At 33.6% G+C, this 17309-nt stretch overlaps 1 protein-coding gene across 1 annotated transcript; it reads left to right on the top strand.

Annotated features, from left to right (window-relative positions):
* Nucleotides 1–7204: 7204 nt before the first annotated feature.
* LOC129613872 (uncharacterized) lies at nucleotides 7205–16370 on the top strand. Its single transcript, XM_055528176.1, has 3 exons — nucleotides 7205–7857; nucleotides 7921–8357; nucleotides 16291–16370. Exons 1-3 carry the CDS (start codon nucleotides 7205–7207, stop codon nucleotides 16368–16370), a joined length of 1170 nt encoding a protein of 389 aa, XP_055384151.1.
* The last annotated feature ends 939 nt before the right edge of the window (nucleotides 16371–17309 follow it).

Below are 17309 nucleotides of genomic sequence, written 5' to 3'. Positions count from 1 at the left end.
TTAACATACCTAGAAAAATGTAAATTTGGCTCTTAGTAGAGTTTCGCTTTGTGCCACCCGAATTCCCTGAAATGCTCGTCAGTTAGTTTCGGTAACAACCAGAACTCAAATATCAAATTTCAAGAAATTCTATCAATTAGTTCCGCAGATATAGTGAAAAATGTAAAATCGGCCCGCAGATCAGTTTTCGAACCCTGATCTTTCCAAAAAATATATGTTCATTGTTTTAATACGAAGAACCTAAATATGAAATTTCAAGCAAATCGGTTGAATAGTTTCTTTAAAATGATCAAAAATGTAAAACAGGCCCGCTAAAAAGTGCAGTTCCCGAGGCCTGATATATTCCAAAAGTTGATCGATCCGTGCCATGGTGGAAATAAACTTATATATAAAATTTCATAAAAATCGGTTCAGTAGAACTTGAGATACACGCGTGCACACACAGACGGACAGACCGACAGGTTGCTAAAAATAGTTTATTTACACTTCCCTACTATGGAGAAGTGCATTCCCATCGAAAACTCGATATGCAAAATTTGTTGCCATCACATAACCTACCTATTGTATACACAATACGGTCGGTAATAACATCCTTAAAGGAAAAACCGGGTCGTTTAACAATATAAAAAGGGAAAATTACCAAGATGATAGAAAAAACGGTTATATCAAAAATTAAAAAGGTATTAGACACAAAGAATAACCTAGAATTATAAAACATAATTTAGATAATATTTATTTTTCCATTATTAAAAGAAAATCCAAATTTTCAGGTAAAGTTAATGTACAAAATATTACTTCCGACAGTGATACTAACGTATTGCCAGGCACATCCAAAAGCACACTAAATTAACACAGAGTTTGGATGTTATAACATTTAAATAAAATAACATTTTGAATATATTTGACGTTAAATTAGTTAAAATTTACGACACAATATTACATATTGTTAATATTGAAGAAATTTCAAACATTTTAAACACTTTTGAAACCAACCTAAAGTTTGCTAATCTTGACGAAAAACAAAATACTTAAAAATTTTAAATACAAAAAATCTGCACAAAATATTAACACTTATTCCACATGAACAAAAACGTGGTCTAATGAATTTTTTTGACATAGTACACGGCTTTATGGGACAGTCAAACAATTAAACCGACAAATTGGAAATTGAAAATTGTTTATACGGTATATTATGTAACACAAAAAACGAATATAGCAACAACTAATTTAGAGAAACAAAGAAAAATTAATCAAAACTTTAACGAATAACTTCGTGAAACTAGAAAAGCATAGCAAAAAATCGACATAGTCTGAAAAAAATTCAATATGATCCTTTAAAACTTTAAATTTTACTACTTTAATATTTACAACTGTAATATTTTATCAGCAAGATCAGATACTATTTTTATAATTATCATTGTGATCATAATTGTAATATTTGCCTGGAAGAAATAAAATTTCAAAATTAGGATTAATATGACAACTCAGGTGAGTTTGCAAACGAGGGAAGGAGGAGTTACGTCAGCGAACTCTACTGAAGTAATTTCGAAAGACGATACACCATTTCCATCGTCTTTCTTTTATAAAGTTTAATAAAATTTTCCATAAATCAAAATAGCAATATTCTTTCCAATAAAATAAAGTTTCACCAAACTTTCACAAGTTTTTTCTTTTATGCCAACGACGGCTGCTATTGTAATTGGGCCAATTCGGACAACGGGTTCTGGTAGCTGCCACACAACTGTAACATGTTTTTTTAAATATTTCAAAAACTAATGAGGTTGTTAATATTGAAATTTGCAAAGATGAATCCAATTACACTCTACGTATGTTCTGAAAATGTTAATGGAATATCTCCACTGGTTCGGGTAGCTGCCATAAAACTCCTAAAGCTTATTTTAAATATTTGGAAAAATAATTGAGTCAAATTCATGAATTTGTGCAGTTTTACGTCACATTTCTGAAGTTTTGATGGACTGGCTTGACAGGTTCGGATACTTGCTATGGAACTCCAAAAGCTAATTTAAAATATTGAAAAAAATATTGAAGTTAGATTTATTAAATTTGGCAATTGTGTGTGCAATTATTGGTCACACATATCGGTGAAGTAATTGGTATATAGCAATGAAAACTAATTCTGAAATATTAGAATTCACAAACACTTGCATCTATATAGCAATGAGAGATATTTCGAAAACAAATTTTTAAACCCAGATTGTCTAGGTGTACGGTATAATTCGGTCGGTTTATACCAACTGAAACGTTTTTTCTTGTTTTTTTCTTTTCATGTTAGCCAATTATTCGTCCAAGGTTTTATAAAACGGTTTTTGTTATCAGAGCGGATGCTACATTAATCAATGTAACATTAGAACATAAGATTGTAACCTATTCAAAATTAAATCAAACACACCTGAGCCAGGGGAGAATGTTGGTCAGTGGCGCACTTTTTTCTTTTGTATTTCACAAAAAAGTTGTTTTCAAAAATTATCAGATGCATGTTATTGCATCTCAAAGATACATATTTAAGCTATATGTAACAATAAACATACCTGTTGAAAACCAAAAAGTTATCAATCACTGTTGCATCACCCAAGAGTAGAGTGGCTCACTCAACGTTCGAAAGTGGCGCTAACATTTTTGTTTGAAAAATGTATTTAAATTAAAAATTGGAAATGTATTAGAATCGGAAATAAAAATTTAAGTAAAAAACAAAACTTAAATTGTAAGAGAAATCCATAGCAGTTTGAGTCAATAAAAAAAACTTTTAATGAATATTAATTGAATCGAAAACTACTGGAAACGACAGAGAAGCCTGTTGTCGACTAGTTCCTCTACAGCATCTAGCTTCCGGCAGAAAATATTTAATATCAACTTATTTTGACTTCTGCGTCAAAATCAACTTATTTTGACTTATTTTGACTAAAACAGAATCCTGTAACTTAAGATTCCATGATAAAATTAAATGCATATCAAAGTTTATTTATTTAAGTTAACGAGTTTAATCGTTCGAAGTTTAAAAAAAAGAATTTATTTGGATGTTAATCCAAATCTTTATTATGCTTCAACTGAATTACAAATTAAACTTCAACTTAATTTTACAAATCGGTTCTATTTATACTAATTCATTGATTACTTTGCATTTTAAAAGTGTGAGAAATAATTTTGTCAAATATGCAAAGTAAGCAACAAGAATTAGAATTAAAATTTACTTAAAAAATAAAAGTTTCAAGTTACAATTTTAAAATAACGAAAAAATTATAAATTTTAACTTTAAAAGATATGTTTGTGAGAAAATTTCTGTAAGAAAATTTCCATTGATACGTCAGCATTTTTGGTATTGCGTGTGTACTACGTTATGTATAATTCTATCGTTAACTCTTCCCCTCTGAAAAATCTACGGCCCGTGAATCGATGTTTGATCTTGGTTAAATGCTTTTTGGCTCCGTTATTATATCATTAATATGAATTCTGGTTGATTCTACAACTGGTGGTATCCAAGTTGAACGTTTCGCCATAAGTTTTCTTGCTGTCAGTATTGCTGCTATGAAGAGAATAACCGATGTTATACTGATGTTTGTGGTAATTTCAATTATATCATTTGTGATTAATTTCAGTAGTTGTTTGACGTTGTTGAGGTGTAAGAGTAAACTCTTATTGTTTCATTCTGATATTGTACTAGAAAGTTTCCTGATAGAGTTTTTGTTTCATTCCCCCCAGTGACATTACCGTTAAAGTTGTTAAGAAAAAATGTGTCGTCATTTATTACTTCAATTTGTTCCTGGTTGTTATATTGGTATTCGCAGTTCTTATGCGAGCCTTTAGTTAGTTGGTTAGTACAATGGTCTTCCTTTAGTTTCTGTAGCTGTAAAAATTTACATGCCATGATCTTTCCATAGTTCTGACAAGGTTCTGTAATACCGAATGTTTCTCCTTTGGTTATGAGTAGATCCTTAAATTCCAAATCTATTTTTTTTGTGTTGTCTGTTGTGGATCGAACTTGATTGTGGTTATACTCAATTCTACTGGTTTTTGGCACTGCGATAACATACAGCATTATTGTGCCTTTACTAATAATTTTAGGTGTAGAGTATTCTATGGCCTCGATTATATTACAATATGGATATGTTTATAATCTTCGCTTTTGCCAGTTGTATTGTATTTATAACTTCTTTCAATTTTTCTTTGACAGTGCCTAAACGGTTGTATAAAACTTGCTCATATTGTGTATCTTCATGAAGTTTACTAGATATTTCGCTGTAACTTCTTATAATTTCTTGTGTCGTATTCATTAGAACATCGTTTATTTTATACTGTTGATTGTTGTTTTCCACTATGGTATTTTGGTTTCTAACAATTTCGTCCCAGTCTGTATGATCTGGAGATCCAGCTGACCATTTCCATGCGCTGCCTAACCAGTTAATGGAGCGCCTCGATCTCTTCGGTTCATCTATAAGTTCCGCCATTAGCTGAGCTGGGGTTTGAGTTTATTTTTTGTAGTAACTTGCTGTACTTCTTTTGAAACCAATTCTAAGACTGTTTGGTAGCCTTCTAGATATATTTTGTTGACTAAATGAAAATTGCCGTTCAAAATGTAACCAACGTCCTGTTTGATGGTGACTAGCTGCGTGTCATATTTGTAAATTTGTAAGGGTGTTGCTAACGCAAGCATCCCTAGTCTGAAAAGAAAAAAAAAATGATTAATTAGTTGGACTGGAGTTTTTTAAGTGGGCCTTATCAATTCTGCGGCCTGATTCAGTTGTGATGGTAACTCGATTGTCTTTCGCTACTACTTCTTTTTTGAACAAGGGCTTTGTTTTTTCCTTTATTTGTTTTATTGCGGCATAAACTGTTTCTCCAGCTTGGTATGATTTAGGTGCTTTTCGTTTTCGTTGCTCTCTGCCAACTTTCATTTTTTGACTCTTTTTAATACGCTCTACTTAGCCCTCATTGACCTCTGATTTAAAATTCACTAAGTTTTGGTAGTTTATCCGTGGCGATCTTCCGAAAAAGATATCATTTCGTTTTTTTCCTGCAACTGAGTGTATGGAATTATTATATCGGTCTACTGCGATGTTTATTATTTCTTTCATATTGAGACCCTTAAATTCTTCTTGAAGGCATTTTATAATTTCAATGATCGTGGAATGAACTCTTTCAACTGCTCCATTGACTTCGCTTCTTTGTGACAAAACCTGTTTCGTTGTGTATCACTATTATTTTCGGTGCTGTGAAATAGTGAATAATTTTGATGAGTTTATCCCGTATTTGAAGAATAGATCTATCTTTTATACGGAAGAATTTTGTGAATTTTCGAGAATTTGTCGATACAACTTATGAACTTCTCTTGTTTAATTTCGATTATGTCAATATGTAGAGTTTCGGCTGGATAGGTTGGAACCGGTTTCTAATAATTGTGGATTGTTAGGATGGCCAGGTTATATTTGTTAATATTGCAAATATCACAATTAGATGCGTATTTTTTTATTCGACTAGCCATCTGTGGAAAATAGTATTTCTCCAGTAATTGCTGTTTGTTTTCTTGCCAATTCCTGTGTGCTCTTTTATGTTCCTCTTGAATAACTCTAAACTGGTTCTCTTCATTTCTGGGATCTTCAACTATCATTTGGGTTATTCTTATTTTGTAACTCTGGAAGGTTTCTTGAAAGACTTCTTGTAATTGCTGAATGAATTGTTCCAGTATTTTGATACCATTGATAAGTGTTGGTATTAATCTTTCCTTTAAAATCCTTGTTAATGCAGCTTTGTCTATTCTTTCTAATTGCATAAAACGTCGATGGAAATTCGGGTGTGGTTGTTCATACCCGTACAGGTCCTTCCTTTCACTTATGATCAATTGGTTTCTGAAGACATTTATGGGACCTTTGTGGTGAGGTCTTAAATTGCTGATACCTTCTTCGGCAGTGTGAGCTGTTTTAGTCGATGGTGAGGTTATAGCACCTGAAATAGGTAACATATTTAGTTCTAGCGGCAACCTTGAGAGCGTATCAGCTACTTTGTTCGTAGTTCCTGGTTTATACACAAGTTCGTAGTTATATTCTTCGATGCGAGCTTTCTAACGTTTCAATTTCGATTTGCTATTACCGTTGTTCATTATGAATGTTAAAGGCTGGTGATCGGTCATTATTTTAATTTTTTTCGCACCATATAAGTAACTCTTAATTTGTCTAGAGACCATGCCATCGCAAGAAGTTCCTTCTCGTTTGTTGCGTAAGCCTCTTCCGTCTTGTTGAGAGATCTAAATATGTAAGTTATCGGATGGTCTTTTCCAACTTCTCCTTGGAAAAGTACTGCGCCAAGGAGAACCTCCCGGTGGTGAGTATAAAGGGCTTCTGAAAGGGAAAATAAGTAGTTCTGCTGATGTTAATAGCTCTTTCTATTTTTGGAATGTTTTTAATTCTTCTTCGTTCAAGCTTATTTTGACCTTTTTTGACTGATTCGCTTTGATCTGGGCATTTTCTCCCCGTGTTTATTTGGTTAAATGTTTGGCTATAGCGGCAAAATCTTTTATGAATCGTCGGTAATAGGATGTAAAGCCGAGAAATGCTTTGAGGTCTTTGAAATTTTCTGGTGGCTTTATTTTCTGGATGGCTTCAATCTTTTTTGGGTCGGTTCGAATTCCTTCAGTTGTTATTATAAATCCCAAAATTTCGGTTGAACCTTTTAAAAACTCTGTCCTGTCACGGTCGCCAGTTAACGAGTCAGTTAAGCGAGTCAAGTTTGTTCAGGCAGTTTGGATTACTTCCATTTTATTTATTTAGTTAATTAATTCACTTACAAAATGTAAAATCCAATGTTCATCGGATTGTAAAGAGGTTACTCTTGGATTGACGTTTCCTTGAAGATTATGTAATTACCCTATTAATGGTACGATGAGTATCACTGCTGTGCAGGATCCTTTGACTATCTTCTCACGGGTATAGTGGCTGATATCTTCTTGTTTGTGACAAGCTCTGAACGGTCCTATGTTCTCACGGGTACAGTGGTGTTGAGCTTGTCCTGTCACGGTCGCCAGTTAACGAGTTTAATCGTTCGAAGTTTGAAAAAAAGAATTTATTTGGATGTTAATCCAAATTATTAAGGGTTGGTCCTAATTTTTCTAACCCCTTTAAAGGAATCAGCAGTGAAGGTTAAGAAAGCTTTAAAGGAGTGTAAGTTTCTGGACTTCAACATCAACGACTTGACGATGTCGAATCCATCAGTTCCGAAACTGGTGTGTCTACCAAAGATTCACAAGGAAGGTGAGCAGTTCAGGGAGATCATTTCCGCTAATGGCGCCCCAACATACAAAATTGCGAAATGGCTCGTGAAAAGATTTGGGGAAATGGATTTCCGTTCCTGTTCTATCAAGAATAGAGAGGAATTTATAGAAAAAACGAAAGGCTTAAAGATTGGTCCTGATGAATTAATGGTATCGTTCGATGTCAAAGCGCTCTTTCCCAGTGTTCCAGTTAACGAAGCTCTTGAATATTTGAAAGTATGGTTATCAACACAAGAAGGAGAAACAGAAACAGAAAATTGGAACAACAAAGTAAAGGAATACCACAAATTAGCAAGACTTTGCATGGAGGAGAATTACTTCGAATTCAGAAACGAGATGTACAGAACAACATCGGGAGTATCGATGGGCAATCCACTTTCACCATTTATCGCAGAATTATTTATGTCCAAATTGGAAAAAAGAATGGAGGAGGATTCTCTGATGCCTAGAGTATGGATGCGGTATATTGATGACGTCTTCGCGATAGTGGACAAGGAAGAACTGGAGAATATAAACAGATGCATCAACAAATTACATAGAAACATCGAATTTACATTCGAAATTGAGGAAAATGGAGTGTTACCTTTTTTGGACATATTGGTGAAAAGAAAATCTGAAAAAATTGGATTCAAGATATATAGGAAGAAAACAACAACACAAAGATGCATTCCACGGGACTCGTACCATTCAACGAAACATAAAATGGCGGCGTTCAACTCTATGATCCATAGAATGCTAACCACACCGATGGACAGACACGACTATAGATCAGAAGTAAACTTCATTTTGGACACGGCTGTGAAGAACGGTTATTCTACTGAACGTATTAACAAACTCATTGGGAAGAAAAAACGAAAAATTGAGCAGGAGAATATGAGCACATTGTTTAAACAGAACAGGATATTGGAAGAACAAAGAACAACATGGGCATCTTTAAGTTATGATCATCACTGTACAAACTTGATAAATAAACAACTAAGGAAACACAATATTCGGACATCGGAAACCATTAGTAAATATCAACTTGGGAGTTTGTTAAATTCGGCTAAGGATAAATTGAAGATACATGAAAGATGCGGTGTGTACAAAATCAATTGTAATAATTGCGATAAATTTTACATAGGACAAACGAAGAGACCCGTTACAACAAGACTTAAGTAACATTTAAGTGAAATAAAACGTGCAAGGAGAGTAGGATTTAACCGGATTTTCGATTCTATGGTTGCAAAACACATTTATGAAACGAACCACACAATCACGAAAGATAACTTAAAGGTAATAAAAGAGGTAAAAGGAAAACATAGGAGAGAAGTTCATGAAAGCATGCAGATATACAAATCAAACAAGGACTGCCTACTAAACGCGGACGAAGATAACGCGGCTACTTGGCTCTTTAAATTAATTATTTGACCAGTTTTAAGGTTTAAAACAGGTATAAATTTAGTTTGTAAATAATATAAAAAAAAAAAAAATAAATAATCAAATTCTAGATTAAGTCAGGTAGATTATATTAAGTCAGGTATAATATTCCTAATTTTAATAGATTTCAATTTTTATTGTTTGTTGTCTTAATTAGAAGAAAATCAGCTTTGATAAAGTGCGTATGTAGCGCACGAAATATATTAGCGAAAAATAAAAGTATTTTATTCCGAATAAAAGGAAGTTTTCTTTTCACACCAATAAAAAAAAAAAAATTATATTTCGGAAAAATTATCAACCATTGAAAAAAAAAATTTTTGAAGATAGTAGAATCCAACCACATACATTTGCAGATTAATAAGTTTTGAGTAAATATGACCGAAAACGTTTTGTTAGTAATTCAGCACTCATATTTTAAATTATTTATACTCTTATTTATTAGAGTATATTATTTATACTCTTGAAAAAAATGAGCTTAAGCCTTTATGTAAAGAAATATTTAAGATAAAAAAGATATTTTGAACAAAATGCGCAATTGCTACCTTGTTATTGGTTTTGTTATATACAAGTATTGGGTTTTGATCAATTATATACAATATTGATCAATTATATCCAAGTATAAGAAATATCAATTATATACAAGTATTGGGTTTTGTTGCAACTAAAGTTGCAAATAGTGTTTTTTTTGCTATTATTTTCATCATAAACAAAAGTATAAATGTTTTTAACGTCCATTTTATTCAATTTCATTTAAATTGAACAATAACTTAAATTAAGTTTTGGTTATGGTATATAAAAACATGAAAAAAATTGTAACTCTTTTTAATATCCCAAGTAACAATTTCCAAGAGTAATGCCCAAAAAAATTGACCCAAAATTACATAAAAATCTCATACCACCCTCGAATACTCTCATAATTTTTTTTTCTTTTCTTTGTTTTTATGCAACTCTCGTAAGGTTCTTATTTAAAGTCTTTAAGCATTTAAAGACTTAGCACTAGTGCTTGATTTTTTCGATACCCGATTTACTTTAATTTTACGTCTCCACTACGTATAAAACGCTTTAGGAAAAGTGTACAATGTCAAGAGCTTTTAATAAACTTTTTGGAATTTGATACTTTGTAAAATTTACGTCGTAAGCACATTATTGAAGTCACCGTACCTTGTCATATAAATGTTGTCAGAAATAACCGATAAAATAAACTAACATATATTTTCAGCAATAAAGTTCTATTTATCAAGTTTTTTTTCTTAAAATGCAGCATAATGAAATGCACAATTATAGTTTTATTTTAAAACAATAAAGCTTAAGTTGGAATTTATGCACATTAGTACATTTTTTTTTTGCTAAACAACTCTTAAATTTTAAAATTTAAGTAGAAAAAAAGAAATAAGATATTATAGGGTTAAAAAATATGTATAAACATTTTTTAAATATTAATTATTACCGAACGTATTGTGTATAAAATAGGTAGATTATGTGATGGCAAAAAATTTTGCATATCGAGTTTTCGTTGGGAATGGACTTCTCCATAATAGGGAAGTGTAAGTAAACTATTTTTAGCAACCTGTCGGTCTGCCGGTCTGTCGGTCTCTGTAATTTTATATGTAAGTTTATTTAGACCATGACACGGACTGATCAACTTTTGTGATAATATATCAGTTATCATATATCTGTTTTACATATTTGCCCATTTTGAAGAAAATGTTCAACCGATTTACTTGTAATTTTATATATAAGCTTCACTAGACCAACCGCGAAACCTCCTTACTTTTGGAAGAAATCAGGCCTCACCAACTGGACGTTTACTGGAGGCCAAATATACATTTTTGCGTATATAAAGAGAATTGATCAACCGATTTCATTGAAATTTTATATTTAAATTTTTCGTACTGAAACAATGAACATATAAATTTTTTTGGAAAGATCAGGGCTTGAACGCTGATCTGCGGGCCGATTTTACATTTTTCACCATATCTACGGAACGAATTGATGGAATTTTTTGAAATTTGATATTTGAGTTCTGGTTATTACCAAAACTAACTGGCGTGCATTTCAGGGAATTCGGATAGCACAAAACGAAACTGTACTAAGAGCCAAATTTACATTTTTTTAGGTATGTTAACTATAAGCTTACAAATGTCCTAAAAATTTGAAAGAAGTATTTAACAGACATTTTTTTAATATTCTGTAACACTTCCACTTAACTACACAATACACAATGCGGTCGGTTATGATGTGCTGACCACATCAGATTTTTTTAGTTGGCGTTGCTTTTTTTCGAGCTACAATATCAACTTTTATCAGCAAAAAAATTATTTTAATTTCCCAAATTTATAATTTTATAATATTAAATTTTTGAATACAAATATTTATTGATTACATATCACATATGTAAACATTATGTATATTTTGTTTCATTTTTGTTAAAAAAAATAATTATTAAAATTGGAGTAGATATCTTTTTTATAAAGTTCGGAGTAAGACCGATATATTTATTCAACAATTTATTGCTTTCTCTTTCTAGTAGCACTATTATAAGTGGCTTGTGAGAGTTTTCGTAATTCTCATACTAGTTTTGGTATGAGAGTTATATGCTGTAAAAACTCTTTTAATGGGAGTTTAACTCTCATTAGAAGAATTAATAACTCTAGTAATTGCGCTTTTTTGCTCTTATAAAGATCTCATTAGGATCTTCTACAAGACTGAAATTATAAGAGTAATATTCTTTAAGAATTCTCAATATAGCTCTACAAGAGTCTTATGAGATAAAAATTGTTATAATAAGAGATAATAAATTGGTACTGAACTTGTTTTATAAGAAAGAAAGTTAAGTACAAGTAATTTATTCTAAATGCCGGTATAACTTAATTTGGATATAGCAGAGTTATAAATAAACTTAGCTTAATATTTTATTTAGCTTATAACATAATCTACAACTTTTAAAAGCACTACAACGTTACATGAAAAATATTATAATTTGTAAGTATTTTTAAGTAATGATTTGCTTGTAGATCATTAAGTAATGAGTAATTTAGAGAATGCAATAGAAAGCTGATAAGCGTTTCAAGGAAAATTTTCAATAAAAAACTTGAAAATAACATAATACTTTATTCCGTGTTTTATGTACTTTTTAAATGTTAGATATTCTTAGAAAAACAAATTAAAATACTTGGAAAAATGAACCAGGGACCGATCTAACATTTCTTACCACATCTAAGAAACAAATTGAAAGTAAATAGAATGTAAATAGAATGTAGAACAACGTTCTACAAAATCAAAATTTATTTCTACGTGTTGTACAAGGACTTCAAAAATATTGAACGCATTCTTATACCAATCGTGTTTTTTGTTTTGTGCTAGGCTCTTAAATTATCTAATATATTATTTATTTCTTATTTTCATGCTAAGATTCCAAAATTATCTAGGCTTTATAATAAAGAAGAATCATTGATAAAATCAATGAATAAATTTATTGCTAAAGCAGCGTTTTTTGAATTGCTGAATAAAATTCAAATTTTTTTTCTGAGCTTTTCTTAGCTGTCTTTCTATATCTGTCTTTCTATCTTTTCTATCAGATTAGCCATTTAAAATTAAGCATTTATCTACGATTTATTTAGTTTTCAATTTCATAGCTATTATGAGCTAATTTTAATCTTTCACAATTCATACAATTATTCCAATTTACTTTTCTATAAACATAAAACTATCGTTTTCTAAATTATCAAAAATTTTACGTTTAATCACAATTAATCGATCAATTACAAATTCTAAGGCTTTTGAAAATTTTAATTTATCCTACTGACGTTCCACATAATTCCTTAATTGCAAACATTTGGAACTTATATACAAGTGATTTTATTAATTTGGTAAAGCCATAAAATGGCTACTGAATAAATTACCTACTCTCAAGGTGTTACCGATCTTTAAAATCTATCAATATTTCATGATAAAAATATATTTGATAAAATTTTAAATTTACAAATACAAAGTATTTTGAAACAACATTTTACGGATACTACAATCCAATAAAACATGGGATTCTGTTACAAAAAAACCTTTTTGTGTTACAAATGAAGGTTTTTGATACACTTAATTATATACTTATACACAAAAGGTAAAATTTTGATTCTGCTACGACTTTTTAATCTGTTTTTTTTTTTTTTAAGTGAAATAGCAGGGGCCCAAAACCGCACTGTCACTTCCTAGTGGTGGGCCCCGGTAATGGCGGAGCATAAAGGGGTGATTGAAACGATCAAAGTTACGTTCGTGTCGTGTTCATGTTTCGCGGCGAGCCTCTTACTTACTTACTCTTACTTACGGTAGGGCAGGACAAAATAAAAACCCAATACCCACCGCGGCAATGACGAGCACTTCAGGCCAATCAAAAGAGCCAAAACTCATTGGAAAGTCTGAAGTCGCTCCGAAAATGGCGGCAAGGGAAACGGAAGGATCATCGACCAGCACGCCAAATACAAGCGTCCCGGGTGAACCCGGGTGAACTTGTAAATGTCTTCTAAATTTTGCTGTAGAAGATTAGAAATAGTGCTCTCAAGTTTTCCCCGCACGATGAAGGCCACATCGTCGGCATATCCCCAGACACGCGCCCCGGAGCCCCTGAGAGCAGCGATTAGATCATCCACTACAATGGACCACAGGAGGGGCGAAAGAAGGTGAGGGAGGTGGCAGTTGGCTGCTTCCTTGATATAGAGGGAGCGTGGCACAAACGAGGGATTGATGCGACGACGAGCAGATGGGTTAATCGGATGCTACAGGATAGGATTATTAAGTCCACCATAGCTGACGATATACTCTTCATCTCCGCTGCAAAAGGATGTCCGCAGGGCGTGGTTCTTTCGCCCCTGCTGTGGTCCATTGTAGTGGATGATCTAATCGCTGCTCTCAGGGGCTCCGGGGCACGTGTCTGGGGATATGCCGACGATGTGGTCTTCGTCGTACTGGGAAAACTTGAGAGCACTATTTCTGATCTTCTACAGCAAAATTTACGTGTTGTGGAATGGTGGTGCAAAGGCGTTGAGTTAAATATAAATCCAAGCAAGAGCACTTTAGTCGCCTTCACCAGACGCAGAAGCAGGGATAGATTAACGAGCGCAATTCTGTTTGGTGAACGTATTAGCTACTTTAGGGAGGTGAAGTATCTGGAGGTAACTCTGGATGATCGTCTCTCTTGGAATACCCATATAGATAGAGTTATCGGGAGAGCTACGGCGGCCTTGTGGACGTGTAGGAGCTTCATCGGGGGAACCTGGGAAATTAGTCCCAGAATAGCACTGTGGCTATATACGGCCCTTGCTAGGCCCATCGTCACCTATGCGTCGATTGTATGGTACCGTGAGCTGAAAAAGCTACAGAGGCTGGCCTGCCTGGGAGTGACCGGGGCAATGCGGACGGCTCCCACCGCTGCATTGAAGGTGATGATCGGATTGCCGCCACTGCACCTCCACATATTGAAGGAAGCTCGGCTAGTGACTTACCGACTTCTCTCTGGCAAGGACGGGGCAGGGCTAAAGTTGGCCCACTGATCTCACAGAGGCTTCATTGAGAGCGATCCGATTCTAAGAATAACCATGTCGGATACCTGTCTGCCGCGGTACAACTTCGACCACAAGTACAGGGTTCTGTTTCCTGATCGATGGACGTGGGATTGGGGTGGTCCGGTACTTAGGTCGGGTTCGAGCGTGTGGTATGCGGACGGGTCCAAAACGGAGTCGGGTGTGGGTTCAAGCCTATACGGTGTTCGCCCGGACACGCGTGTATATGCAACCCTTGACCCGTATTGCACAATGTTCCAGGCCGAAATACATGCAATATAGATGCAATGCACTTATGGAATTGGCTCATTTGGGTGCCGGGCAATAGTGGCCATGCGGGCAACGGAGTTGCCGATGAGCTGGCGCGGAGGAGAGATCAGGGGCTGACTTTGTGCAGCCGCTGCCTTTCTGCAGTCTGCCTTCTTCCGTCGTGGGGGCCAGGCTTGCCTGCCTGCTCGAGGCGGAATGCCGCCGTCACTGGCGGGACACGAAAGGGTGCCGTCATGCGAAAGTGTTTCTTTCGGCGTGCTCCAGCGGATTCACCGCAGAGTTACTGGGGATGGGCAGGAGCCGGGTTCGCACTATTGCGAATTTCTTCACGGGGCACTGCCCAGTGAAATACCACCTGCATAGGGTTGGGAATTCGGGCTCCCCCCTGTGCAGATTTTGTGGGGGTGGCGATGAGACCGCCGTGCACATTCTCTGCGACTGTCCGGCACTGGCTGTTCGGCACTGGCTGTCCGTTGGATGTCTTGGACAAGGGTCCCTAAGTGTTCAGGAACTGTTGTCCAATTCCCTTAGGGATATCTCCGGCTTTGGGATTGTGACGGGGATATTATAGACGGGGGAGTGGGGGGGGGCTACAATAAGTCAAAGATGGCTGCGGTGGCTTGGGGGGTTACTCCTGCCCCACTCGGTTCCCTTAGAATCTACAGAATCTAGTGAAATAGCAAGGCTTAGCAACGTATTTGTGATAGCAAAATGTGTATTTTCACAAGTGGAAGAAAACCTTATCATTATCATGCGCACGAATTTATTGGTATTCCAATACCAAATAAGAAACAATTTGTTATATCTGCTATAAATATTTCTCAATTCCTAAAAAAATATTTTGATTCTGACTAGAAAATATTTGTATATGAAATTGTTGCAGTTTATTCAGAAACATCTTTTACAAAAACAAATAGATAGTTTTTTCAAAATAAAAATGAATTTGAAAACGGTATATGTATTTCTAAAATTGTTTTAAATTATATTTAAAATAATTTTAGAAATACATAAATAAAATTTAAAAAAATTTAAAATAAATTTAAAGAAACTTTTTTGCAAATTAACTATAATGGCAATATGGTTGTCATAATTTTAGCTATAGTTTGTGTAGGTTCTCTTTAAAAAATATAATTAATTTCGAAAAAATTTCTCTAAATGTAGCTTTACTAAGGTTGAAAACATTCAATTTGAAATATTTTCTAAATTAAAAAAAAATTTAAAATTGGATACGCGATTTTTACAAAATCAAAAGGTAAATTTAATATAAATACACTTTGATATTTGACTTTATAAATATTTAATTCTTATATTTAAAGTGCTCTAGACTTGTAATGTACATTTTATTTACACTGAAAGCCTACAACCCTTGTTGTATGCTGATTTATTAATGAAATTAAATGACAAGAGATTCTCAGAAAAATTCCGAATTCCACGAGAAAATTTTCATGATATTTGCATCAGTCTTCCCGAAGACCTAGAACCTGAGCCAAATTTCATATTAAGTAGCCATAAAAAAGAAACAGATGAAGAAAAAGTGGCTATGTGCTGGTAGGCTTTAAACAGTTGCTGTGAATATAAAGTTACAGGCAATATGTTTGGTTTCAGCAAAGGGACTGTACACAAATTTTTCCATGAAGTCCATGTTTTTCCCTGAGCAAAAACAAAAAAAATTAACGCCAATTCATATACGACTTCCAAATTCACAAAAGGCTTCGCAAATAAGCACACAATTCCGAAAAATAACTAAAATTTCTCAAATTTTGGGTGCAGTAGATGGGATGTGGAATATGCATCCCACCGTTACTGCACCTTTGGAAGGAGCAAGGGACTTTGTGAACAGAAAAAGATAGAGTTCTATTGTCTTACAAGCCGTAGTTGACCATGAATTTCCGGAGAATGTTCACGATTGCGGTAGTGTTGAGAGGCTCAAAATTGTTGAGATCTTTCTCACAAAAGGTTCTCCACGCATGGGTGGAGTCATGACTTGATAAAGTCATAACTTGATTTTCAAATTATTGAAAACACTTTCACACACTTTCTTAAATATTAACATACTCTCTTAAACTTGGGTTAATTATGTATATTTAAATTATCTACATAATGATTCACTTACACATTAACAATTTACTGTAATTTTGAAAAATGAATTAACAGTAAAATTCATTTTCCTCTCGTTATAATATGTATAAATGGTTTGAAATTCTACACATATTTTCTATTATGAAAGTAGTCACAGTGCAGCTTAGTTGATTTAAAAAAAAAGTGTTCTTTGAAATAAAATAATTATGTATAAATATTTCAAATTGAACATAAAAAGTAAATTAAGTAAATGTAATAATAATAATAGTTGTAAATGAATTAATAAATAAAAAATAAAATAATAATAAAGAACATTATAATTAAATTTGAAAATATTGTGGTTTTTTAATTAAGAACATGAAATTGTCTTCTTGTTCCGAAAAATTTTTATCGGAACACTCATACATACATCACTCTGTTTCACAGTTAATATTCACGTTAGAGTCTTCAACATCATCACAATCATATAAAATCATCCAATCAGATAATTATTTTAACTTGGACACTTGCATCATACATACACAATTTCAACTTCAATCAAACAAATTGCACATTCAACCATTCAACGATTTAACGACTTTCAACCTTTTCCGGGCGAATCCTAGTGCTTTAGAAGAAGAAACAAATGGCGACTCGGACTCTTTTAGCCCTGAGACCGAGATAAAACACGAAGTAGACTCTGTGCGCGTTTGTTTACCCCTATTTTAGTC

Source organism: Condylostylus longicornis, unplaced genomic scaffold (assembly GCF_029603195.1).
Source record: "Condylostylus longicornis isolate FDR11 unplaced genomic scaffold, ASM2960319v2 ptg000093l, whole genome shotgun sequence".
NCBI lineage: Eukaryota > Metazoa > Arthropoda > Insecta > Diptera > Dolichopodidae > Condylostylus > Condylostylus longicornis.
This window is presented reverse-complemented; position numbering and strand designations above follow the sequence as displayed.

Excerpts from the sequence above, each read along its gene's own strand:
- LOC129613872 (XM_055528176.1), top strand. The coding sequence starts at position 7,205 with ATGTCGAATCCATCAGTTCCGAAACTGGTGTGTCTACCAAAGATTCAC. Across the intron at positions 7,858-7,920 it reads GAAATTGAGGAAAATGGAGT|GAAGAAAACAACAACACAAA; the intron begins GTTACCTTTTTT and ends CAAGATATATAG. Across the intron at positions 8,358-16,290 it reads GAAGATACATGAAAGATGCG|TAGATGGGATGTGGAATATG; the intron begins GTGTGTACAAAA and ends TTTTGGGTGCAG.